Source organism: Giraffa tippelskirchi, chromosome 9 (assembly GCF_054371585.1).
Source record: "Giraffa tippelskirchi isolate mGirTip1 chromosome 9, T2T-mGirTip1v1.2.pri, whole genome shotgun sequence".
Classification (NCBI taxonomy): Eukaryota; Metazoa; Chordata; class Mammalia; order Artiodactyla; family Giraffidae; genus Giraffa; species Giraffa tippelskirchi.
This window is the reverse complement of record NC_137283.1, coordinates 111,812,953-111,839,593: the sequence shown is the minus strand read 5'-3', so window position 1 is coordinate 111,839,593 and position 26,641 is coordinate 111,812,953. Positions and strand designations below refer to the sequence as shown.

The window sequence follows — 26,641 nt, the reverse complement described above, 5'->3', positions numbered from 1 at the left end:
AGGTAAACATACAAGTCTAGAATGCTGGTCTCTTTCCTCTTTATTACACTGTCTTTATTTACAAGTTGAAAAATTAGTAATTGACCATTTATAACATAGAAATGTAATCATAGATACAGATACTGGTCACTAAGGAACTTTGTCATGAACAGAAAAAGATTAACTGATAACTTTAACATCCACTCACCAAAAGAGTTTATGTATTTTATGCCTTTTGGTTCTCTGGAAGGTGCCCCAGAAATTGTGATTCAGGGGAATCTCATTTGAGATGTAAGAATTTAAACTTCTATTAAGCTCTCTGGGTGGTTTTGGTGTAGGTAATCTATGAGAAACACTGAGTAGCCTCAGAATCCTCCTCTCTAAAGGGAAACTATTGTGCTTATTTCATAGACTTCTTATGAGATGAAAATGAGATAATGTCCATGAACAGGGTCTGGCACTTAGGATTCAATACATGTTAATTCTTTACCCACACCCCGTCTTTTCAGTTTTAGAAGTTATTTTCCACTATACAAAAAAGTGGTGAATTACAATATAATTTCTCCCTATTCACTTTACAATAAATACATTCTGGTTTTCAGCTAGATTTACTTCTGAATAGCTTTACTGACTGCTTAACATTAGTTTATCACCTGCTTCAGGTTAACATCCATTGTTATACTGCGTTTCTAATACATGGGAATCAAGATGGCTATCACAATATTTTAATTCTGTTGCATAATTTGAGCTAACTTGTTCATGTTTATCCTTTTTACATATAATTTGATTTATTTATTTTTGGCTGTGCTGAGTCTTCATTGCTGCCTGGGCTTTTCTCTAGTTGTGGCGAGTGCGGGCTACTCTCTACTTGTGGTCTGCAGGCTTCTCATTGCGGTGGCTTCTCTTGTTGTAGAGCACGGGCTCTAGGAGGCAGGGGCTTCAGTAGCTGTGGCACGTGGCCTCAGGGCTCTAGAACATAGGCTCAATAGTTGTGGCTCATGGGCTTAGTCGCTCTGTGGCATGTGGGATCCTCCCAGATCAGTGATCAAACCTGTGGCTCCTGCTCGGGCAGGTGGTTTCTTTACCACTAAGGGATGCTCCCATGCTTACCTTAAATACTAAGGGAATTTAAGCTCCCATGCTTATCTTAAATACCAAGTGCAATTTGTACTTTAACACTAGCTTTCTAGATTGATCTGTAGTGCTGAAAGCACAGCAATTTCAGTTACTAAGGTAAGACTAAAGGAGAAAATGACCCAGGGCAGATTTCAATTTGAAATTCTTCATGCATCAACTCTATATTTTAAAAAGTCAAGTGTTTAATGTAATCTATGCTAAAGTTAAATAACAAGAAAAGCTGTGTGCAAATCTGCAAAGTTTTGAGGCATCCTTTTTTTCTTTTTTTGACATTTCAAAATATGTTGCAACATAATAAATCCAATGTCTTTTTTTTCTCAATAATTCTATTTTTAAGGCCAGTCCTTGACCCCTCTGTGAATTTTTGTTGGGGGAAAATCTAAATGAAAATGGGCTCTAAAAATGAGTAGATACAGCTTCATGGCTATCACCACCTACAAGTCTGAAGGGCACTTCCAGTTTAAAATAAGAAAACCATTATAAAAATTATTTAAAATATATTGTCTCATATGTTGTGCTTCTGACGAAACTAAAAGCAGATGATGCCAGGCACTCCTTTTCTGCATTCAATGATGATTACACAATGGAGCCTTGAACTATACTGCCTTAGTACCTCTTACAATTTATATTTAGAAGAAGTTCTGAGTAATATTATTGAAGAGAGATGGAAGTACCTGAATTTATCTTTATATGTATGTCATTCGTTAACCTTTTCATTCAGTGACTAGTGAATCAATCATAATTTTATGTAAAAAAAGATGGGTATGTTTTGAAGATTAACAAAGGGGCCTCCACCTGTGTTGCTCACATACCACTCCCTACTCCCCCCACCCTGCAAGTAACTCAGAACAAATGTGTCCATCCTGGAAATTCTTGTCCCGTTGCCCATACCGGCCACCCCACTGGCAGAGATGACCATCACCGTCATCTTACAAGTGTGTGCCCAGCTCGGGGGCCCAGAAGCTTGCAACAAAGTAAAGGCCTTAACCCAGCTGCCTACCCCACAGTAGCCATCACTCACCATCCCCCACCCACCAAGCCTCTATTCTATTTTGATACATTTACCTTCTATTTTTCTCAAATAAAGTTTGAAGTAATTGCCCCCTCCCTCCCTGGTGGTGGTGGTGGTGGTTTAGTCGCTAAGTCGTGTCTGACTCTTGCAACCCCATGGACTGTAGCCCGCCAGGCTCCTCTGTCCATGGGATTTTCCAGGCAAGAATACTGGAGTGGATTGCCATTTCCTTCTCCAGGGGATCTTCCTGACCCAGGAATCAAATCCAGGTCTCCTGCATTGCAGGCAGATTCTTTACCAACTGAGCTATGAGGGAAGCCCCTCCCTCCCTAAATAACTAAAATTGCCTACCTTTGCTTTCTAGTTAGTAAGCAAAGGTAGGAGAAGTTGTGCGAGAAGCCACATAAAAAGAATTCCTACCTGTGATTACATATGCACACGGAGCATGTGGGCTTCAGTAGTTGTGGCATGTGGGCTCAGTTGCTTCACAGCATGTGAGATCTTCTTAGACCAGGGATTGAACCTGTGTCCCTTGCATTGGCAGGTGGATTATTTACTACTGAGCCACCTGGAAAGCCCCTCAAGACTAATTTTTAATTAGCCAAAGCTTTTCAAACTCTTTATCTTTTACTTTATTAGGTAAACATGTAGTTGCCTTTTTAATATTGCAAGACCCTGGATTTTGGACCTTCTCTGGCTAGTATTAATAAATCCTTTCCCGTCTCAAAGACTTGGGAGAATTGGGTGAAACTGGTGCAAGTATTCATCTATTGGATCTAATCCACAACTGGTCTTTTGTGTACCTACTCCAAAAAATAAAGCAAACACACCTGTCCCCGTGGGGCTAAATTATTATTATATTGTAATACAAAAAAATGATGCTACCGATGCACATCATTAAATCCTGGATCTTGGTTTTGCAGAAGTAAAGAAATGGGGATAATATTGTTGTTCACCAAGTCATGGCTTACTCTCTGTGACCCTGCAGACTGCAGCATGCCAGGCTTCCCTCTCCTTTGCTACTTCCCAGAGTTTGCTCAGAAAGGAGGATACATTTTCTATTAATCTGGACTTTTCTATTTTCATTGTGCCCTTAAGCAATAGCAGGGCAGGATCAGGACTGTGCACTGTCCTTGGCATCCAACTTGGATTCTCCAATCCAGTGGTTTCCAAGTGGAATGAGTGCAGAAGACAATCCAATGAGAAATGGAAAATACAAAATTAAAATTTGATTTTTACCTCATTATCTTAAATTTCTACTTTGTACATGTTTTACAATGTACATAATATACTTTTATGGTCTGAACATAGAGTTTTGGATTTAATCAGCAATAAGTATGCAGAAAGCTATGCAAACAAAGTCAATTATTAACTCAAGGAAATAAAAAAGCAGTACAGAGTAAGAATATCACTTATATAAGATTATGTTATATAATCTTAACTATATAAACATTCTTAATCATAGTCAATAATGTAAACACTGAATTACACATGCTGGGAAAAGGAGAGCAGGAAGAGAAAGTGTAATGGTTTTAGTACACAAGTATGCATACATGCTATAAATACACACATATACTGGAGGAGATACATGCTCATTGATGAGGTAAAACATACAATTTTTATACCATAGCTCTAATAATTTAAAATACAATTAAAATTAAAAATTCTAAAATGAACTATAATGATTCTTTTAGAAGTTGGAGCTAGACGAGGAAGTTCGATTTTAAAAAGTTGGGGTCTACAGTTCTGTGTATGACTATGATATATACTATTGGCAAGGCTGTTGGTTGCATATAGAAAGATACTGTAATAATAAGTAATCTTTCAACCAAGCATTCCTTTTCTCCTGGTTGGCTTACTTGATCAGACTACCCATTCAAAGGAGGCTTTACTAGTTATTTCTAGTCAACTGCCTTAAAACTCTGAATTAGGTAGACTCTTCCAAAGCCAAGAAATTTACGCATTAACAATTAAAAAAATATTTATTTATTTTTGGCTGTGCTGGGTCTTCATTGCTGTGGGCTTTTCTCTAGTTGCAGTGAGTGGGGGCTGGCTACTCTCTAGTTGTGGTGCACTGGCTTCCCATTGAGGTGGCTTCTCTTGTTGCAGAGCATGGGCTCTAGGGCGCATGGGCTTTAGAGGTTGTGGCATGTGGGCTCAATAGTTGCAGCTCCTGGACTCTAGAGCACAGGCTCAATAGTTCTGGCACATAGGCTTACCTGCTTTGTGGCAAGTGGGATCTTCCTGGACCAGGGTTTGAACCTGTGTCTCTTGCATTGGCAGGCGGATTCTTTACCACTGAGCTACCAGGGAAGCCCGGCATTAACAATTTTTAAGTGACATCTGATTTCTCTAACCTTTTAGAAATTTATCCAATTTTCACATAACTCATGAGATTTTCTAAATCCTAATGATTAAGAGAACGTTAGAGGGACTTCCCTGGTGGTCCAGTGGTTAAGAATCCATCTACCAATGCAAGGGACATGTGTTCGATCCCTGGTCTGGGAAGATCCCACATTCTGCAGGGCACCTAAGCCTGTGCTCCTCAACAAGAGAAGCCACCGCAATGAGAAGTCCACCCACCACAACTAGAGAGTAGCTCCCTTTCTCTGCAACTAGAGAAAGCCCATGCACAGCAAAGAAGACCCAGCACAGCCATAAATAAATAAATGAGAAGAATGAAAACCTATATATAAACAGAGAGAACTTTAGAAATATGAAGATATTCAAACACATCATATTAGAAAGACTAATATGATGAACTACCACATGCCTATACCAAGATTCAACAGTTAAGGTTTTGTTACATTTGCTTCATTAGTCCATTCTCTCTCATTTTCTGGAGATATTTTTTAACAAATGAGTTTTCAAGAAGCAGAAAGATTTTAAATAGTGGTTTTCATAGAAGTAGCATTTGTTTTCATAGAAATAGGATTGATAACTTGTCATACTTCACTGTTTTCACTAAAAGTTTTTCAAAAAAGTAACACATTCACATGGTTCAAATATCAAAACTACTAAACAGGCATGTATTGTCTTGCTCCCACCCCTAGTCTACACACTCTGACCTATTCATCCCCAAAAGGCAAAAGTTTGATTTCCCGAGTATCTTTCCAGTGTTTCTATATGCAAATAACAACAAATATAAGCAGTATACTCATATTATCGCCTCTATTCTCACACAAAAGGCAGTATATGTGGAATCTGGCATGGGACTTTTCATATTTAATAATGTATTCTGGAGTCCTTTTCATGCAAGTGCACAGAGAAATTTTCCATCCATTGTATCAACGTACCATTGCTTTTTATTTATTTGACCTCTGTCGATGGATCCAGGTTATTTCCATTCTATTTGCTATGATAAGAATGTTCAACCCAGGTATATACATAATTTGCCATGTGGGCATTTATATCTGTAGGATAATTTTCCAAAAGAGGGATTGCTAGGTCACAGGCTACATTTATAATTTCAAAATACGTCACAAAATTGCCCTTTCTAAATGTCGTACCCCTTTTGCACTACCTCAGTAGGGTATGAAGGTAGTGCTTTACTCAGTCTTGCCAACACAGAGCTGTCAAACTAGGATTTTTGCTAGTTCTATTGGCAAGCACAAGCTGGTCATAACGTTTATGAAGGTTAAGCTTCCTGTCCATTTTCATTTTTCTCTTTTGTATATGAGAGAGAGAGTTCAGCAGATACCTTATCTTACAATTTGGGTGACGGTGCTTGCTTTATAAACTTTTAATTTTGAAAAGAAGATAAATTATGTTTGTGGTAGGCATATAGCAGTCTAAAACAAGCTTTCGTGACTGGAATTATTTCTCTTACCATAACAAATGGAGGGAAAAAATCCCATGTGGATCTAGTCAGTACCCTGCAGAAAGCTATCAGTTAAGAAGCAAAATCATCTAGCTCTAACAACAATACCGTATGGGCTGAACTGTGCCCCTTCCAAAAATTGCTGAAGTCCTAACCCTTAATACTGTGAAAGTGACTTTATTTGGAAATAGGGTCTTTGCAGATGATCAAATGAAGATGAAGTAATTAGAGTGGGCTCCAGCAAACAAATACAATATTTATCCTTCTTTTTTTAAAATCTAATCTTTCATTATTCTTAAACTCTACTTTAGAAATTGTTTTTGAGCAGGAGAATAAAGACATAAAGAGCCTAGTTTTTCAAAATGATAACACTCAATACTTCTAATGCATAGGTAAAATGTCATGATGTCTGGGATTTATTTTCATATACTACAGTCACTAAAAAAGGGGAAGGTGAGATATAACACACTGCATTCTATATTTTCTAAATGTCTTGTTAATTATTGCTTGAAAATATATTCAGAATGCATCCTCATGCACTAATTAAAAAATGACATTTCTTTCACATTTACTATGTGTCAGGCAATGTTGTAGGTGTTGAGGATATTAACATGGGTTAAAAAAAAAAAACAACAACAAACTTGTGCTCCCTAGGAGTAATTATCAGATATAATTTTTAAAGTAAAGCAAATTAGGCTTCCCTGGTGGCTCAGACAGTGACGAATCTACCTGCAATGCAGGAGACCAAGCTCAGGTTGTCTCTGGGTCTGGAAGATCCCCTGCTGATGGAATGGCTACCTATGCCAGTATTCTTGTCTGGAGAACTCCATGGAGAGGAGCCTGGCGGGCTATAGTAAATGAGGTCACAAAGAGTCGGACACCACTGAGCGACCTTCACTCACTCACTTACAAATTATCACCACAGCCCCAAGTAGAAAAACACACTTTTAATAATTACCATGAGCCATGCCCAAATGATAAATTCATTTGCTTTTAACTTTCTCTTGTGGCTTTTCATCCACTTCTAATCATGCTAAGATATTCTTTACTAAGTTCTTAGTCTATCAAAGTTCATTATCTCCCCTTACTGTCACCTGATATGAAATAATACATTAAGCATTACAATGTCTCATTTTTCATTTTTGTAACAGTGGCATGGAGCCATTGTAATAATTAGTTTGAAATAAAAAAGAAAGATGACTTTGTGACTGTTTGGAATACTAAGTCTAGGTTATATTTTAATGTTTTAATTTTTGTTTTCTGATTACAAGTCTTCCCAAGAGTTTAAACAGATATTACATAAGTATACTTAAAGTCTTACAAAGCATCTAAGAGTACTGGCGGGGAGGAAACCCAGAACTGATAGTAGCTTCCCCCAAACTTCTGACACTACTATGCTCACTAGATTCTGAGATACGTTACTCATTGCTCTGAACTGTCGTTAGGAATTCATTATCTCCTAGTATCTTCAGGGGGTTTGTTGGTTAATGAGCAGACACCCGGGCTGAGGATACTATTTGGTATCCTCCTCCACTTAGCTGCTGACTCCCTCTAGGCGCAGCCTAGGGACCTTAAGTGTCCTGGTAGGTGTAAGTGTATCATTTGTAAGCTCTACTCATAAATAAAAACTTATCATAATGCTTTTAAATCAAAGCATATCATATCTTTTAGATGATGATATATAATTAATTGCTGTTTTTATTCCCAGTGATCAATGTCTGCATCCTTTCCCACTAAATTATCTTTGAAATCATACTGTAAAGTATGCGGCATTGTAGCAAATCAATTGCAATGGATTGATACAATGGTTAAAACTAAGAACTGTATCTAAAAGAATCCTCAGTATTGCTCCATGAGTAATGTGAAGTACTTTATGAATTTGCCAATGAAAAGGCAACTTTAAAGTCAGTCAAGTTGTACACATGCTCAGTGGAAAATTGGGCAGCCATTTAGGGAATGGTTCAAAGGTGGTCGTCCTGGAAAATTCTTAGGGAGTCAAATGGGATTTTGCTTCTGATTAGTCGGAGAAGGCAATGGCAGCCCACTCCAGTACTCTCGCCTGGAAAATCCCATGGATGGAGAAGCCTGGTAGGCTGCAGTCCATGGGATCGCAAAGAGTCGGACACGACTGAGCGACTTCTCTTTCACTTTTCACTTTCATGCATTGGAGAAGGAAATGGCAACCCACTCCAGTGTTTTTGCCTGGAGAATCCCAGGGACGGAGGAGCCTGGTGGGCTGCCATCTATGGGGTCACACAGAGTCGGACACGACTGAAGCGACTTAGCAGCAGTTTGTCTGCACTTACTTCAACCCCAGGCTAGAAGTGTGGTTATCCCTGACAGATGAACTGGCTTCCTAATAATCCTAAACCAGGAGCTGGAAGGGAAAATATATGATCAACGTTATACAGGAATGGTTTCGAGGCTTGCCTTTTAGTTACAGGTTGTCCAGCTAACTGGTCTTTATTGGTCATGTTTAAATTTTTTGACTTAATTGGCTATATATAAACATCTAGTTTTTAGTTGGCTGAAATATTTAATCCTTTTAATCAGTTCCACCAAATAGTCTATATTTGATCATATCCATTCATAAATCACAAGGCTGTCATTTTTGTAGCTGGTTAGACAATGACTGATCAGGACTTCGCATCTGGTCCTGAGAAAAGAGAATCTTCAACAAGAAACAACTATGAAGTCGTTAGGTAGAAAATAACAGGGGCGAAGGAAGCGTTATTTTGGGAGTACCAAAGATACACACAGCACAGTATTTTTGGCCACAGATCTTTGGGCATTGTGTGAGACAATGCCTGTATTTAATTTGAGGTTCAGTATTTTGTTGTTTGGGAAATACAATGTAGAACTGATAGTAGGTTCCACCAAACTTCTGACACTACGATGCTCACTAGATTCTGAGATACGTTACTCACTGCTCTGAACTGCTGTTAAGAATTCATTATTTCTCAGTACCTCCAGAGGGTGTGTTGGTTAAGGAGCAGATACGGGGCTGAGGATACTATTTGGTACCTTTTTACACTTTCGCTGCTGCCTCCCTCCAGGTGCAGCCCAGCGACCGCCCGCTGAGGGTCCTCCAGGAGCCCCTGCAGCGCGCAGCGGGACCCGAGTGACAGGCCCCGACGCTCGCAACCGCCATGCGAAGAGCCGGCGGCAGCGACCGTGCGCGCCCACAGTCCGCGCGGGGGCGCGCCTTTGGGTTGGGGCGGGCAGCGCGCGTCCACGAGAGCCCCCGGGGAAAGCTCCGCCGCCGCCGCGCGCGCCCGGCAGGCCCAAGAATGAATGGAAAGTTCAATCTCGCGCGCTCCGCACGGACAGCCAATAGTGCGGCCCGGAGCGACGGCGGGCAGGTGTGCGCGTGCCGCCGCCTGACGCAGGGCTCCAGTCGAGCAGTCTGGTGTCGCCGCCGCCGCCGCGCCCCGCGGCCCCCCCCCGCCCACCCCGGCCCGGCCCCCTCCTCCCCGCCGGGCTGTGGCGGCCGAGCGGCGGCGACAGCGGATTCCAGTCCGGCAGCCGAGCGCCGCCCTCGCTCCCCGGCCCCTCCGCGCCGCGTCCCCTCGCCGGCTCACAATGTGCTGAGCGGCCCCGGCTCCGCCGCGCGCATCCCGGGTGTCCAGCCGCCGCGCTCCCTCAGGAAGTGACAGAGTCCAGGCCCCTTCCTCCGCCCCGTCCCCGGACTGAACGCCACACACGTACTCACACCCTCTCCCCCGCTCCACCCGAGCGAGCAACGCGACCATGAGGCCCCGGAGGTAAGCAGCGCGCCCCGCGGCCGGGCGAGTGCTCGAGGGGCTGGGTGTGCGCGCGGGTGCCGACGGCGCTCGCGGCCCCGGGGCTGGCACGTGAGCAACGTCGAGGGGAGCTCGGTGCGGCGCAGCCGGGAGAAGGGAGGAGGCGTGAGCGCCAGGGAGGGGGAAGGACGGGGCCAAGTGGGAAAGTAACAGGTCTCGCAGCAAGTTGCTGTTCGGGAGCCGGAGTGGTGTCCTGCCTTCGCGGGCCCTGATTTATTGCCCCCGTGTTCCCACCGAGATGCGGGCAGGCGATGTACTTCCGGGTTCACACCTTTCTCTCCCAGCTCCGAGGCGCTGGGTCGGCGCTGTGTGCCGGCGCGGCATTGCCTACGCGGCCGCCAGGTCTCACCGTAGCGGTTTGCCGCCCGGCCGCTGGAGCTGGCGGGCCGGGTCGGGAGGGGGCGCGGGCCACTCGGGCGCGATGGTGCGGCGCAGGCTGGAGTCCTGGCGGCCGGTTCGGGCGCCCCTGGCCCGCGGGGCTGCGCCGCCAGGGGGCGTCGGCTCCTGCCCTTCGCGCACTCCGCTGCGGAGCTGCTTTGTAGCCGCAGGCGTCGGGGATCCTTTTTGCCTCGGGATTGGTAATGTAAATTCATGAATTAAAATTAAGGATTTGAGGAGAACAGAGAAAAACGCACTTGGATCTAGGTTGCTTTTGAAAAGGAAAAAAGCCAAAGAAGAATCGATACATTCGCAGGAGCAGTAACTGACTACTGACTGGAACACTGAATGCGCGGGTGCCTTACGAGGATTTGTACTCCCAAAACTTTTTTTTTTAAACTACACGTTGGTAAATATTGAGTGTTTTCGAGTAACATCTTGCAGTATGTATTTAGTGCCCTCATTGCGGAAATTTTTTAAATGTAAGTAATAGTCCGCCATTTTGAATTGTTTCATGTAACACAGACTGAAATCTTAGGTTCCTGTGTTTCTTTGAGTTCCTTTCTGATCTCTCTGTGGATTTGTTTTCATCCACAGGATGTTAACGTTATCAAATATTATTACTGCTCATAGAACTAAATTCTCCATTGAGGATTTTTATCCCTATAGCTGTTAACGCAAGGGAAAATAGACTCGTGTCTTATTGCAGTTTTTAATTTCTTGGTCAAAATATTGTGGAAGTTAGAATTACACATGACAACTGATGTTAGAATGAATTTAAAACATTTAACACCATCCTTAGAAAAGTATGACAAAATGATTTTTACTCGGATTAAAAAAATCCTTTCGTTTTTTTGTTCAGATTATTAGCGTATTAGGTGATATTGCAATAACGCTTTTTAAAATGCATCTGATGGTAAAGCATATTTTTAAGTCCAACAATAAGTTATGAAACATCACAGTTTAATTTTTTAAGGACTTCAAGGAAACTTCAAAATTTTAAATTGAACTATTGGAAATTTATGCCAATTTGTGTGATTCTCAAAATACAAATTTAATTATCATGGAATTTATGCCATTAGTTTTTTTCTGTTATGGGTTTGCACTAATGTAATAGAGAAGTCATATTATAAATGAACAACACAATAGGTAATACTGTTCCATTTAGATTAGTGATTAAATAGATCCTTGTTCATTTGGGGGACAGCTCTTGCTTCTCATTATTCTTTCTCTCTGAATGTATGAAATAGGGCAGTCCAGTGTGCCCAAATTTCCTAAAGAGCTTTAAGAATTAAATTGACATAGGCCTCTTTCTAGTACTTGCTGGAGAGGGGAAGGTACTAAAAATGAATAAAATGCTTTATTTGACTTTTCCATTTTACAAATAGGATCAGCTAATCATTGCTTGATATTAAAATATCGAGAGAATTTAAGGATATGAATCAATTTGTAGTTCATGTTGGTTATTAGAACTGTTTATTGATGCTCCTCAATAGATCTGGAACCAAATAATGCAGCGATCAAGCCCCATTAATCCTTGTCAAATTGTAGAGTGTCTTATTACATGTCTGTGCCAAATTTCTTTCAGAAACAATGAAAAATTTGTGAAGTTAATCAGGATTTAGATTAAAAATTGTATTAATGGGGGTAAATGAAGTGAACTATACTTCTGTATAAGAGAAATAGATTAAGTTTTGGTATGGTAGTATTCAAAATTAATCTTCAGAATGACTTAAAAGTGTGTTGTACATGTAAATTAAAAAAACAAACACTAGAATTTTAATAAAAATAGTGGATATAAGTGGGGGTTTTTTTTTGCTGTTTACTCTGAACAAAGAGATTAAGCAGATCTTACCTAATAGTTTGATAATGTTTGGTATCTAATCATGTAACTTTTTTGTATTTATAACACATCTGCTATCATAATTTACAAATCATAATTAAGAGAAAAATAAGTTAATAAATAAAACTTGTATGCATGTTTTCAGGTAACTATCTTCATGACAGTCTTCAGGTATAGTGATGATGTTTCTTTAAACAACGTGCTATTCAAAACTGCCAATTTTGGGGACTTTAATAGAAAGCGCAAGTCAGGAAATGATCTGTTAACATTTATCTTAATCCATAGTGGAACTGATTGGAGAAAAAGGAAAATGGAGAGTCAGAGATGAATCAATTCAGAAGTAATTAAGCTATTGATTATGAAAGGGACTATACAAAATTTTGGTCAACTAAAGAGTTTTCTTATTTGGTAATTTTTAATAGAGTATTATTTTCTTTTAAAAATCTGTAGTCATAAATACTCCTGAGGTTTTATGTTTAAATGCTTTAGAGCCTGTACTTGATTTTCTTGCCTTTTGAAGGAACTGTGTTTGGATTATAAATAACTATTGTTTTTGAACTGTTTTTGATGAACCACATAGTAAAGAATTTCTAGTTTGTCATACATAACTAAAAATTCTTTATATTACAATACTTAAAATTGATTTATATGATCATATCTAGGAATATATGAAGTATAGAATTATATTGGTTTGAGAAACTTACCCAGTATATACGTGTACACTGTGTTGGATTTCTCTGACGGTAACTCTCTATGAAGTCGCTGACCATAGTGCTGAACCAAGACAGCCATGTTGGCCATTGCTAAATCTGACTGAAACAGCACACAGAAATTGTGTAGATGTTCAAATAGCATCATCACTGTAAGAAAAAATTATATATATTTCATATATATAATTTTTTATATATTCTTTTTACCCATATGAAATTTGGTAATCATTAAAATCAACCAAAAATTATAATAGAGAAATTTCATCTCTGAAGTATATTAATATAACATTGATTTTGGGTAATGTCAGTAAAATCATTGGGATCAGTGCTAGAGGTTTTCTCTTTCTTTGAAAGTTGCCACTTCCAGACGAAGACAAGATTTTAAAACCAATTTAAGAGACCAGTGAGTTTTCTCAAAAACTGTACAATTCTAGGGAACACCACTGTAAACTTCAGTATGAATTAGATCTTTGCAATTTTTGACTTGGGTTTATATCACTGTCAAAGTGGCACTATGAAAACCAATATCAAAACATGTGGTTACCAAAATAATAAAATTAAATGACTCATGAAATAAGTTCTACTAGAAATAATAATAATATATGCATTTTTAAATAAAGAGAAAAATATAAATTTGAAATTATAATAATCTTGACTTAGCATTTTGTGGGGATTTTCTATTGTTTGAAGCAAGATAAACACCAGGCTGTCACCCCTAACAATATTATTGTGTTCTGTATTGTGTGAAATGAACACTGATATGAAACCATTGTAGAAATTACCTGAAAGGAATGTTGTAATGTGTTTAATATTTCAGTAAAAAATACTATTTTAAGCATAGAACTTTGACATTATTTTCCTAAAAATAGACTGGGTTGACATGCAGGATCATCAAATTAAGGGTCAAAGGTGACAAACCAGGACAAAGGGCATGCAGCTCATTTCAAGCAATCAGTTTCTAGTTTTTTCATGGCTGAACAAAAGCTTAATTATATAGGAAAAAGGACTTAGCATTGAACGGCCAGTTCTATTGGTGGGAAAACATGTTTTAAATTTTTTATAAATTTTCAAATCAATATTTCTTATTTGGGAATGCGAGAGCCAAAATACTATATTTTTCAAACAATTCTTTTATGTAACATTTCTTTCAGGCACTAAAAAAACATTTCAGCTAAATAATTTGTATAAGTTAAAAACAAAATTTACTTTTTTATAGGTTAAGATTTTTAGAAGACATGTATAAATTATGTTTTGTCTTTTTTGCATTAGGTTTTTGGTATAATCTCCTTTGCTAGTTAAAATCCTGATTAAAAAAAATTACATTTATTACACTATTTGGTCACTGGCTGTGATGTAAAAGTAAGCAGCCTCTAAAACATCTCTTGATCTTTATAAAGTATTTATTGAAACTATTTCAAGTGCACTAAAAGTTTTCATTTAGTTGTTAATCTCTTGTGATATAAATTTTTCATCATTAATGTATATCAAAACTTAAAATGTATATCAAATAAAATTTTCCTGTTAATATTGTACTTATATAGAAGTATTCAGGTTTACTTAGAATAATTTTTGTTTATCATATCAAGAAGCTCTGCTAGCTGGAATACTCCTCCCACTTATTAGCCCTTGAAATTACCCACTCCTATAAAAACTGACAGCCCCATACCCTGGGGCTGCTCTCGCCTTCTGAGATGTCCACACTGTCTGTAGAGTATGTTTCTCTAAATAAATCCACTTCTTACCTATCCAAAAAAAAAAAAATGAAGCTATTTTAAAGTTTTTGTCTTAAAGTTCAAAGGATATGTGATCGGCTTCATTAAGATGGGACTTCTGCCATTATTTTGACTCTTTCGAATTTAAAACCACTAATTTTTTTCTCCTATTCAATATGACCTCAACAAATGACTTAGCTGTGAGCTTTATTATATATAAAACTGTTGTTTGATATGGTAGAAAATACAAACTATTTGCATTAGCAAACCCAACTGTGCCATGGCTTAGTTGTGTTACAACATTCACATTTAAGCTGAAGAATTGCGTTTACCAATTATTATTTGTGCTATGGTTGGTACCTTTAAACAATCTTGACAATATGCCAGTTGACTTAAATGATTACTCTTTGAAATTTTTTATTTTCTAGAATATATTATCTTTCACTACAGTAGTTGCAGAGAAGACTAGAGCTGCCCATATTTTATGTGAAATCAATAAAATGTCAATATGTAAAATGGTCGAGAAAGTTAAATTCATCTCTGATTGAGTAGCAGTATGACAAGTAATAGCCTCTAATTTAAGGTTAACTGTTTTTTAAATATATTATAAACTAAACAATAACATTTGCTTCATAAATATAAAAAGTATAATTTTGAAATATTTTCTAAAGTAATATTGATTTTTTTCCATGCTCTAAAGATAATTTCAAAATAGTTCAGTGAGGTTTCCTGTTTTAACAGGAAAACCATTATATAAAGTCACAAGTAAATATTTGTCTTAACTTCAGTTTCAAATAGGTTATTTCTTTAAATTTTCTGTATCTGTGTTTAATTGAAAGTATAGCATTTTCAGTTTTTTCTGAAGTTACAGTAGGATGTTGAGTTAAATTACACAATAATTTACCCTGATTTTGCTTGGGTGGAATTTGAATTTAGTCTATTGACTAATTTGTAAAAATAATTACACTGAAACATTTCCTACCTATGAAACATTCCTTTACAGGAAACATTCCTTTACAGGACAATTTAAGAAAATATTTTTCATAAAGCGCACACATTCATGTCAGTGTTGAACTTCCACATCTAATGTTTTATTTCATATGTGTATATGCTATATTTAAGTTATAGTAAGTGTAAATACTGTGCTTTAGGTTTTATTCTGATGTTTATACTGTGTTCACTCTGGTGTTTGTACTAGGTTTGCAGTGTGACTTTAAGTAATCATTTAAAAACTTTACCCCCAACTAACTGTTCTTCTAAGCAAGGAAAGTCACATTCCTGCCTACTTTGCTTTACAAAGACAGATTGAGACATACTGTAAATAGACTGTAATTTTTTATAAGCCATGCATGAAGTGAATATTTAGCAAACTATAATGTACTTTATGCTTACATTATTTTGAAAATACTAATGATAAGAAACAAAAATTTGTTAACTTTTTGTAGATGTTGAGAAATTATGGTGATGAGAATAATGAAATAAATTTGCTTTTATTATGGTGAATATTCTTGATTACTAAACCATTTTTTGCCAACCTAAAGTAACTGTTGCATTTTATTAATATTAGAAGTAAAAGCTAACATGATGTAAATTGAATTTAAATAAAGTTCTCAATAATATGTAGCAGTATTTTATTTATTATTACTCAATTCTCTGGGCTTAACAGCTTGTCAGTTTAAATAAATTATAGTGTATAATGCACAGTAGTAATCATTTTCCTATACATTAAATAGTTACAATAGTGGATTAACAACAATATGTAATGTACTTGAGAATATTATTTTACATATTTTACTAGGAGGAAATATGAAATCGAATGTAATGAATGGTGTTAAATTAGGCAGTTTTATATTGGTAAGTCTATAGTATATTTAAAATAAAATTATTGAAGTCACTTTATATGTACATATTTTATATTTGCAATAATCAAATGATTGTGTATCACATTTTCTTGAAGAAAAGATGGTTTTTAAGAAAAATTTGTCTATATGTCCATTTAATTCATAAAGGGCATCCTAGAGATAGTCAACCCCAGTTCAGAAGTTCATTGTCATTGATTCATTAAAAAAAAAAATGTATTAAACACTAAAGAATGTTAGGATTACAATGATGAGCTAAATATACACTCTCCTTCCCACCATAGAGCATAGAGTTAAATTGGGAGAGAGAACAACATCTTGTTGAGCACTTACAGTTAACTATAGCACAGTGCTGAATGGTAGAGGCATTGTACTCAATATGGAACAGTAAGAAAAAGGCTAAGTGGAGATTTAAATGATAATTAGGGATTATTCTAGTGAAGGGGCATATAAATGCATTATAATAAATAAAAATGCCTATGTATAAAATTACAAAAAGCTCTTTTGGGAATATTTCGTTGCCATTAAAGAATTATTTTCATTATTTATCATTATTATTTCTTTTCAAAAAATAGTCACCTATAGTAATATGAACATTTAATATTATGAATATTTTATATAACATTAATCTATCATTCCTATCATAGTTGTTCATATAGGTAGATTTTAATATTCGTATTTAAACAATTCTGCTTTCTCTTCCAACTCTTTTGTTTTTGAAAAATTTTAAATCATTATTTAACATCATTGGAATATACTGATATCTGTGAAATAATTCCACCTTTTCCTTTGAAAAGGATGATAACATTAAAACTATCAGTAACTGAAAACATCACATGTAAGTTTGGATAGTGAAAAATCTGAACATCTTGATCATTCAGATTAACTGGGTTTCATTAAACCCAGAAAGCTCTTAGTTAGAAATCTTAGAATTGAATAATGTTATTTAGCTAATTCTTATACCATTTACTATTTAGTTTATTAGATCTATCATTTATGATAATTTTGCACCTGAATTATTTGAAAAAATAATTTTTGCAAACACTTCCTCTATGTTTTTTTCACAGCTTTTGAATATGTTATTTTGAACTTTTTTGTAAATATAAGCAGAGAAAATTAAGCCTGGGCTGTGGGCTATTAGAAAAATATGAGCTAGGTTTTGCTGAAATTTATGTATAATATTTAAATACACCCTCACCTAAACCAAATGTGCAAAATTAATATAGGCTCAATGTAAAGGAAAAGTACTTCAGTAAGTTTTGATAATGAATTTTGTTAACATTAGGATCTGTCATTATCTCTGTATTTGGGTTGTAAACAGAGGATAACTGAAGGATTTAATGTACAGAGGTTCACGTGCCTTTTGTTCACATTCTTTCTCTATTCTTTTCAAATCTTACTCAGTGGGGTTGTCATCCTTTGTAAGAAAAATCTTGGGTCAACATTCAATAGAACTCTGAATTTGGAAAAACCTCCATTTTGCTTTGAGAAAAAAATGAGATTGTGACTTGAGAATTTACACATAATTTATTTTTTGTGAATTGATTTAGTAGATACAGAGTATAAAACTTAGTTAAGAGGGGAATGACATCCTTGTAGCAGGTGAGTGGATGCATGTTCAAACCAATCTATTTTGCAAGCCATAATAACTCTGACCTGAAGATAAAACTGGTAATTCAGTGGTCATCAGGAGTTTCTGTTGCAATTGCTGTATTTCATTACTGGGTGACCTCTTTACTGCAAGTTTTACTGTACTGTGACATCTGCCAGTGGATATATTTGAAAATCATTACTCATTTTTAAAAAAGAACTTTTTTCTTTATAAAATCTGTGTTAATGCACATTAGATTGCTTTAGTTAAATTTATTCAGTGATTAAATTTACCACCATTAAAGTTCATTTTTTCTCCACAAGTATTTATATGTAATAGACACCGGATCAGTGGTGTAGTATCACAATTAAAGAGTCTCATGATTTATCTTCTAAAAGATGTCTGAAGAGAATAGTCAAATAAGTTCATCAAGGAACACAATATTGTGGGTTGGGTTCATTGTTAACTGTGGTTAAAAAAGAATGGGATTCTTGAATTGCAGTGTAAAATTAAATATTAAAAATTTTTTAAACTGCATTGCTTCTGAAATCTGGATCTTTGACTACATCTTAATAGGTTTTAGACATTTTTTTAAACTACTGTCCTTGAATTGGAATGAAAGGCAAGTTTATGCCAATTGGTTATCTAATTTTGCCAGGTGAGTCTTAAATTGTAAAAAAAAAAAAAAAGTTTACAGGTCACTTCACAGAGTCAAAACCTAAGCATTTTACTGCTTTCTAATGAGCCATTAAGCTGAAGAAGAGTCAATTAAATGAGCAATTAATGTAGTACTGACTTGAGCTCTCTGATTTTAGGTTCTTCAGAAGACAATGAGGTCATTCAACCAGGTTTCATCAGCCCCAGGTTAGTCTTTTTTTCAATTACATTTTTACTTAACTAACATCTATTAAAAAAAGATCACTGGAGGCATATGAGAAAATATGACAGCTCAGAAATTCTCCACTGTGGCAAAATGGGTACCATATATTCTACTGTACTCCCACCAGAATTGCAAGGGTAAAATCTTCTAATTAACTCTTTTTCCTCCTAATTTTAGCAGTATTGAATTCTGTGATTCCTTTTTCCCTGTCTCAGGCAAAATAGATAATATTTAAATGCTTATGGACCTGAATAAAAAGTAGTTGTGACTTGTTCATTTTTGTAAGTCCTGTAGGAAAAGTGGCTTTCACAAGTATTTGTTAAATTAACGATAGAGACTTGCTGCTGTTTTTAAATAATTTACTATAAGATAAATAGTATGATATATTAGACTTTTTTTTCAGGAAATTAGAGAATTTTCCTAATCTAGGAAAGTCCCATTTATTTTGCTTTTCACCAGTTTGTATCAAATTAGTTGCTCGTTATATTATTAATAGGCTTCCATGGAGGCTCAGATAGTAAAGGTTCCTCCTGCAATGCAGGAGACCTGGTTTGATCCCTGAGTCAGGAAGGTTCCCCTGGAGAAGGGAATGGCTACCCACTTTAGTATTCTTGCCTGGAGAATTCCTTGTACAGAGGAGCCTGGCGGGCTACAGTCCATGGAGCTGTGAAGAGTGGACATGTCTAAGCAACTAACATACTATTAATACAAAATGAGTCATGTGAACTTTTAACATCTTAAACCTACACTTCAAAAATATATATCCTTTCATTTGTTTAGGTGTACTTTAAAACCTAGGCTTTTGATGTATAAATATTCTCTTGTATTACTGAAACTAACTGAAAACTGACAGTACTCTTCTTTCCCTAATGGTTTTATTAGTAACAGTGTATTGCCAGGCGTCCCCCTTGGCTCAGCAGTAAACAATCTACCTGCCATGCAGAAGACACAGGAGATGGGGGTTCGATCCCTGGGTGGGAAAGATCCCCTGGAGGAGGAAATGGCAACCCACGTTTCTTGCCTGGAAAATTCCATGAACAGAGGAGCCTGGCGGGCTGCAGTCCATGGGGTTGCAAAGAGTTGGACCCACTGAGCCCCTGAGCATTCATGCATGTGATAATGTATTATTCTGGCTTCTGCTCTTGTGGATTAAATGTCTTGGCTCTTCTCTTGACTAATGCTATCAAAATTCTTAACAGCTATGATGACAGAGTTCATGAGCATTTATAAGTACAAGTAAAAAGATAGTATTCTAGTATTAAGCTTATCAAATACAGGATTGTAGGTAGAGAGAGGAAAGCAGTAGGGATCGAAAGATTTAGTGAGGAAACCACTGATTGGTATTGTCTTTTGACAGCACTTCACTTTTTTTCTAGAGTGAATCCTTTGACATAGAGGTGATGCTCTAAAGAGTACCATGAAAAAGAAGATTCTGAAAAGTTGCTACAATATATTAATTTACCAACTAGTTTCCCCTTACTGTCCATTGTGGTTTTCCTCAGGGGGCAAACTGGAGGCAGTCCAGAGGCCCTTTTCTCTTCTGCTGGAAGTAATGTTAACACCAATGTGTTAAGTGAGTGCAATAAAGTTTCATGTCTGTGTTTCCTTGTGATTAAAAAGGGGTTGGCCAGGGAGAGGTTGCACTTTCCCCAAAAGAAAGATTATTGTCAGAGATTACATTTATGCCTAAGACTTGCATATCAACTGCTCCAAGGTCCTGGAAACTGAGGGCTGGAGAACCTTAATGATCCAAGGTCACAAGGTCATTAAATGGGACCAGAACTCTGGCCTCCAGTTTGTAGCTGGATGCTTTTTCTCCACAGATTTGCCTCTCACACAGACATCTTTAAAGCCTGAAGATTTCTTCTCATTTGCCTCATCTTTTGCTCTTGTACTGTTTTTTCCCTTTCCATTTTCCTCCTACCTATCCTTTTCCCCCAAATAAACCGAAAGTGAAGATATTAAAGGAAATATCTAGGAAACAGCCCCTACTCTTAGTTATTTGTTTTGATGAGATTAAGTTTTAAAGAATAAACTTTCATTCATTGCTTTGAGAGGGGGAAAAATTGTATGCTTACATTATTTAGTGTCATTTCTGTGGACTCAGTATTTATTGCAAAAAGGTCTTTAAATTATGAGGCATACCTACCTGTTCAAGTAGTACAGGTGAAAAACATGGGACTCATTTTTTCAAATAAAACACAACCTTCATTTTGTGCTATTCTGGGCAACTAAATGCTTACTACTAAATAATTTCTCTAACATATTGCTGTCATAATTAAAATTACATAGCCAAGTGTTTGTTTAGCACAGTTCAGAACATATTTGGGATGAGTGATAATAAATTTTTCATTTTTTTATTTTACTTGAAGTATGTTAACTGATTTTTTGCTATTCGTTTTAAAAAATAAACTTTTACAGAATGATGGTGTTAAAGTAATATCCCCTTTCTGAAATAATTTTGTTGTTCTAAATACTTAACTAACCAAAAAGAAGAGAACGTTTGCAAATGCTTGTTTTCAAGCATTGTTCAGTGCCTGAACTATAGAGGCAATTTGTCTGGCAAACTTAAAATGCTGTCGTTTTCTCTATTTCCGTAATTTTATTTAATTATACCTGGGGAAATATGTTAAAATATTTAAGGAAAAATTTTAAGAGGTTTATATAGCTGTGTAAAAATTACCAAATCGGAACAATTGTGTTAAGACAGAACATTTTGCTTTCAGATAAGGAAATTAAATGAGAACGGAATTGTGCTCTGGGAAAAAAAAAACAAATAGCACCCATATTCTAAAGTGCCTCTGTTGTAAGATCAACAGCAGAGGCACTCCTTTCATTTGACTCCGTATTGTAAGAATTTCAAGAAAGTTACTTGCCAGTAAAGGAGTTTACTGAAACGCAGTGGGAGGGATCGGCAACAGTTTGCCCGACGTGCGGGTCCGCATCTTCTGGGCGGGAAACCTCACGCCGCGGCCAGAGAAGGGGTTCCCTAAAATCGCCCCTGGTCTCCATCCACTCCATTTGCCCCCCACCGCCTTCCCCACAGACGGCTTTTCTTGACCCTGCAAAGGCGCACGGCGACGTTTTCGTGGCTTCCCGAAAGGACGGCGGCGCCGGGGGTCTGAAGACAGCTCCATTTTAGGCATGGCCTGGTCGGGGAGTAGGGGGTGGGGTGCTCTTTTCTTGGCTTCTTCTGATACCCCCCCCACCCCGCGCCAACTTCAGTTTTCTGATTGCGGAGACTTTGACATATCACACTGATGAAGAGATCAGATTATAAATGATATATGTCTGGAAATGCAACGAAGGTAGCAGATTGTGCCAAGCGTTGCCTCCATCCCAGTGGAGGCAAGGGTTCCTTTTGTTCGGTGTTCATTTGGTTGGGACAAAATGACAAATGTGAAAGTACCCTAACTAGTAAAAAATCCTCAGCCTTCTTTGGAAGGGCTCAACTTCTAGAACTGAGGTGGTGATGTGGTGAATAAAGGAAAAGGTGACTGGAGAGAGAAAGGGGAGAGGAAGTGGCAAGGGCGGGCGGTGGAGGGAAGGGGCAAATCCGCTGATCTGGGGGTCTCGGCGACCTTGGGGCGCGGGGCTGCGCGTGAAGCTCCGGGCTACGAGGGTAGAGCGGGCTGCAGACCCCGGCCTCATTTGCCGGGAGGGGAGCCCGGGTGGAGCCGCTCGCCGTGGTGCCGCAGCCCCTCCTCCTAGTTTTAAGAAGAACCGAAGCATTGTTTCAGCTGTATAGAAGTCACTCATTGCTTTTACTTGAAAACAACAACAGTGGGCTCTGGAACCTTTTTCGGCTCCTTGCATTGTACTGTTGGAATTTTTAAAAGAAAGAAAAAATCTTGTATTTCGTTTCTTAACCGTAGAAATTTTAGATTGTGATAACCAACGGGCATTTAATAGGTTATTTCCTTAATTTTTTTTTTTTTTTTTACCCACAGTGCGTTGAGGATTCTTTGTAGCTACTTGAACTCATTTTAAAGACATTTTGAAAGAAGTATGATAAATCAAGCTACTGAAACATTTGGCTTCCACAAGTATAAAACATGCGTTTTGAGTCAAGCACAGGTCTTTCTGGCTCTAAAAACAAGTAGGAAATGAGAAAAAAATTAAAACCAGAAGACTTCAGGAAGGTGACAAATTGGAAAGCATTCTAGGAGATTCCAGGGACCATTTTAGGTGAAAGAAGAACTCTATGAGCTTAAAAAGATTATGGTTAGTTTTAAACAAGGATCTTAGGCTCAAAAGATTGAGGGCAGGGAGCAGGAAAAGATGAGTCTGTTTTCAAAGTCAGTGCCATATCCCTGAAATGGAAACTGGTATTTTCTATGTCACTGTCTCCTTTCTCTTCCCTCCCTACCCATTCCCTTCCCTGCTTCTCCCTCTCCTCTCCCCTCCTCTCCTTTCTTTTACTCTCCACACTCCCCCTCCCTGCCCCAGGTATGTAAATGCATTTGCCTTAAATTCTCTGTGAATGAATGTTAGAGGATTTCTCAAAGTTCCCGGTTGGAAAAAGCTTTCTACACGACTTGAAAGGCCGATGTCCCTCTCAGGAAATGAATGAGTCGATAACCTCTGACACCAGTGACCAGTCCAGTGAACCCTACCTTAATTCCACTAATACTGGAGGCCCCCATTCCGGCAAAACTGAATCTCATAACCCGTATCATCCAGTGTGGTTCACTTATGGTATTTCCCACTTTTCATCTATGTATTTATAGGTTTGAATTTCATCACATTGAACAAATAAGAATTCAGAACCTACCTACATGTTTCTGAGTTTATGCTGATTAGGCCATTTTCTGATTAAAAACAAACATAGGTAAAATATTGGTTATCATAGATATGTGTCAGTGACAAAACTAAATTATACTGCCTGTGAATTTTATGATAATTTTACATAAATAATGACATTTCCTCAGTTTGCGTTAATACTTTTCATGTTATTTCTGTTACCAGATGTTGATTTTTTTGAAGTGATTGTTTCATTCAAAATATTAAAACCCCCACAATTGATTTAAATTAATTTTTTTATTTCCTATTATTCAAAACATTTAACCTGGATTAGCATTGTTAAAGTTATTTCATTATAGGTCAGTGTAATCAGTTGATTTCTAATAAAGTAATGCCAAGTAAATGTTTTGTTAGCAATTTTTTTTTTTTTTTGAGAGCTTCAAGCTTTTGGAACTCCTGCAAAATCATTTGCATTTTTACACTTTTTCTTTACTCCCTACCAGCTGGCACATGGTTATCTCCCCCTCTCCACCAAAGTAAATAAAATGAGATAGCTTTGCTCCCTTTCTTGAGAAACAACAAAGGAAAGAAACAGACGAAAAATCTTTTCAAATTCATCAGTCTCCATTGGAGCCTTTTACCACAAACAGCTGAAAATAACATTTATTTATATACATCCATTTATTTCAGATCTGAACTAATTAGTATAATTGTCCATTTCATTGTTTAATATGGGGAGGAGGTGTAAATAGGTGGATTCTGTGGGTTTTCCAAAGCTTTTGGACTCAGAATCCCTACGTTTTAGTTTGTGTGAAACAGTGTTAAGAGTTAGGAGTGTGTTGGGGTGGGGGGTGGATTGCGGGTTTGGAGGGGGGAGGGTAAACTCGGTAGCTTTGCCGAAGGGAAGTGGTATCTGTACAGTTTCTTGGTAAACTGCTTGTTTAAGAAAATGGGGGGTGGGGTGGGGGAAAGGGTAGTGGTGCGTTTAAATGTTTCAAAGACCGGTGTTATTTTATATTACAAAGGAAATCAAGCATTTCCAGTTGATCTATAGTATTTACTGTAGTAGTCGATGAGGTAGGCAATATTGGTGTCAGCATCTAGTAATCAACAATCGTTTGTAACAATCTGAAAGGTAAAAGGATAAGCATTTTGAAACTGGGGGGCTGGCCGTGGAAGGGACGGTAGGAGCCTAATCCGTTATTAAATTTTCGTTTATTCAACTCTTGTATCCACTGGCAGTGGACTTTTAAAATGTCAGGGTCCAGTCAATAAGATGTGAATTTACCTTTTTCCTCCCACTGGCCCCTCTTTTTCACCCCTCCCCCCACCCTCGCCCGCTGTTTCTCCCCCACCTCTTTCTCTGGCTCCTCTTCACCTCGCCTGCCTGGCGCTCCCCTCCCCCTCCCTGCCCATACACACGTCGCCTTGCTCTTGGGGAACAATCGCCACTGATTGAGGTTCACTCTATGTTAGGCTGGAAAACTGGGCTGTTATTTAGGAAGTCATTAATCACATCTCCTCCCCCGGAAAGAGATGGCGGAGAAACCTGTGAAGTACAATTCCTTACCAACCCCCTCCAAAATGTTCCGAAACGGTAAACCTAAACACAGTTTGACTGCATGAAGGTGATAGCGATTTTTCCGGTAGGATTTTATTTTAAATTTGAAAAATATTTCAGGGCACAATCAGGTACTTGTGTGCATTTCTCCTACTGTGGGTGTAGATTACCATTATATAAAGTTTCATGGATGTGTAATTAGGTTCAATTAGATCCTTTGTAAATTACATATTTTCCTCTAAGAATTGAATTAAATGTGAAATTTGCATCCTAAGCAGGTTTGTTGTTACCGATCAGTTGAATTCTTGGCGGGGGCGGGGGGGGCGGGGAGCATAACATCGGTTGCTTTATTTAAATGGCTTTTCCCCCCTAAATGAGATTATTTAGACAGGCTTGTGTGTAAGGCACGCGTGTGCACATATATGACTGTGCCGTTTCTCTAAATCGACGATTCACAAGGACCCTCCATTGTGTTTAAGTAAAAGCAAGAAATCGGCATTCTGATTTATCGTAAAGAAGCGTCCCAAATTGTCTTTAAGATAACATGTTTGAGTTTTTCGTGTTCATTCATAAATTATTTTGATGTCAGCATAGATGAAATGGCGATTGGTTATCTCTTCCTCTTGCCAGCCCCTTAAGGATCCGAGGTGAAATTAGTAGCAAGAAAGCATGTAATTGACAAAGTCACGTGTGCTCAGGGGGCCAGAAACTGGAGAGAGACGAGAAAAAAAATCAAAAGAGGGAAAGCACATTAGACCATGCGAGCTAAATTTGTGATCGCACAAAATCAAGATGTTAGATTGATGCAGAAGACCACTCCGTTCCAAAGGGAAAGTTTTCATCTCTCGAGTTTGGAGCAGAGGGCCCGTGGGGCAACATGGCCGAAGGTTAATTTTCTTTTCTATTGTTTTACTGTGATTTTCTCTCTTCCTTCTCCCCCTCCCCCTCTCCCACCCTTCTTTGCCCGTCCCCCCCTTCCCCTTTTTACCCCAATACTGAGCAATACCCCCACCCCCCGTCGCGCAATGGGGCTTTCTGCAACCTATTGTTATAGATCTCCAAAAATGTTTTGTACCGCCCACACTGATTCACAACTTGAAAAGCTTTCAGGGAGCTATTGTTTGAATTGTTTGAGTGTGATTAAGCGCAGTTTCAGTTAGTGAGCCCGAGAAAACTTTTATACACCTGCCCCCTCCCCCATTCCACCCCAACTTTAATTGAAAGTTATTGGGGGGGAGGGGAATGCACATTGCAAATAACCCTGGATTCAATGCTGCCGCATGTGCATTAACTAGTTCTAATCATCTTCACGATTTCTTTCCTCCTCGTGCATGCCGGAAAGAATTAGTTTCGCTGAAAATTTCTTTTTATAAATGAGATCAGTATTAAATCAGCAATATGCAAGTAAAGTATCGCATGCTGTACTGTAATATGTGGCTGAAAAACGGAGTTTAATGAAAAAGTACACGTATGTACAGAAACGTGGAAGTTGTGATCGATAGAACATTGTGGCTTCCTCCCTCCTCCGCTTCCCCCTTTAACCCTTTAATTTATTTTCTGCAGAAAAAAGGAATCAACCATTTAGTTACTTTCCCCCCCCATTTCCTCTCCCC

General features: G+C 38.0%; 1 protein-coding gene across 5 annotated transcripts in view; it reads left to right on the top strand.

Moving 5' to 3' along the window:
* The first annotated feature begins 9,157 nt into the window (after positions 1–9,157).
* Positions 9,158–26,641, top strand: part of LIN28B (lin-28 RNA binding posttranscriptional regulator B) — a 138,467-nt gene continuing 120,983 nt past the window's right edge. For 2 of the 5 annotated variants that reach the window (XM_081529358.1, XM_081529356.1), the window contains exons 1-2: positions 9,158–9,712; positions 18,660–18,708. In XM_081529358.1, the coding sequence (XP_081385484.1) occupies positions 18,675–18,708 (34 nt within the window). In that variant the 5' untranslated portion in view covers positions 9,158–9,712; positions 18,660–18,674. Of the gene's footprint in view, positions 9,713–18,659; positions 18,709–24,941; positions 25,114–26,312; positions 26,433–26,641 lie in introns of those variants that run through there. The other 3 variants (XM_081529360.1, XM_081529357.1, XM_081529359.1) reach the window with 3 other exon arrangements.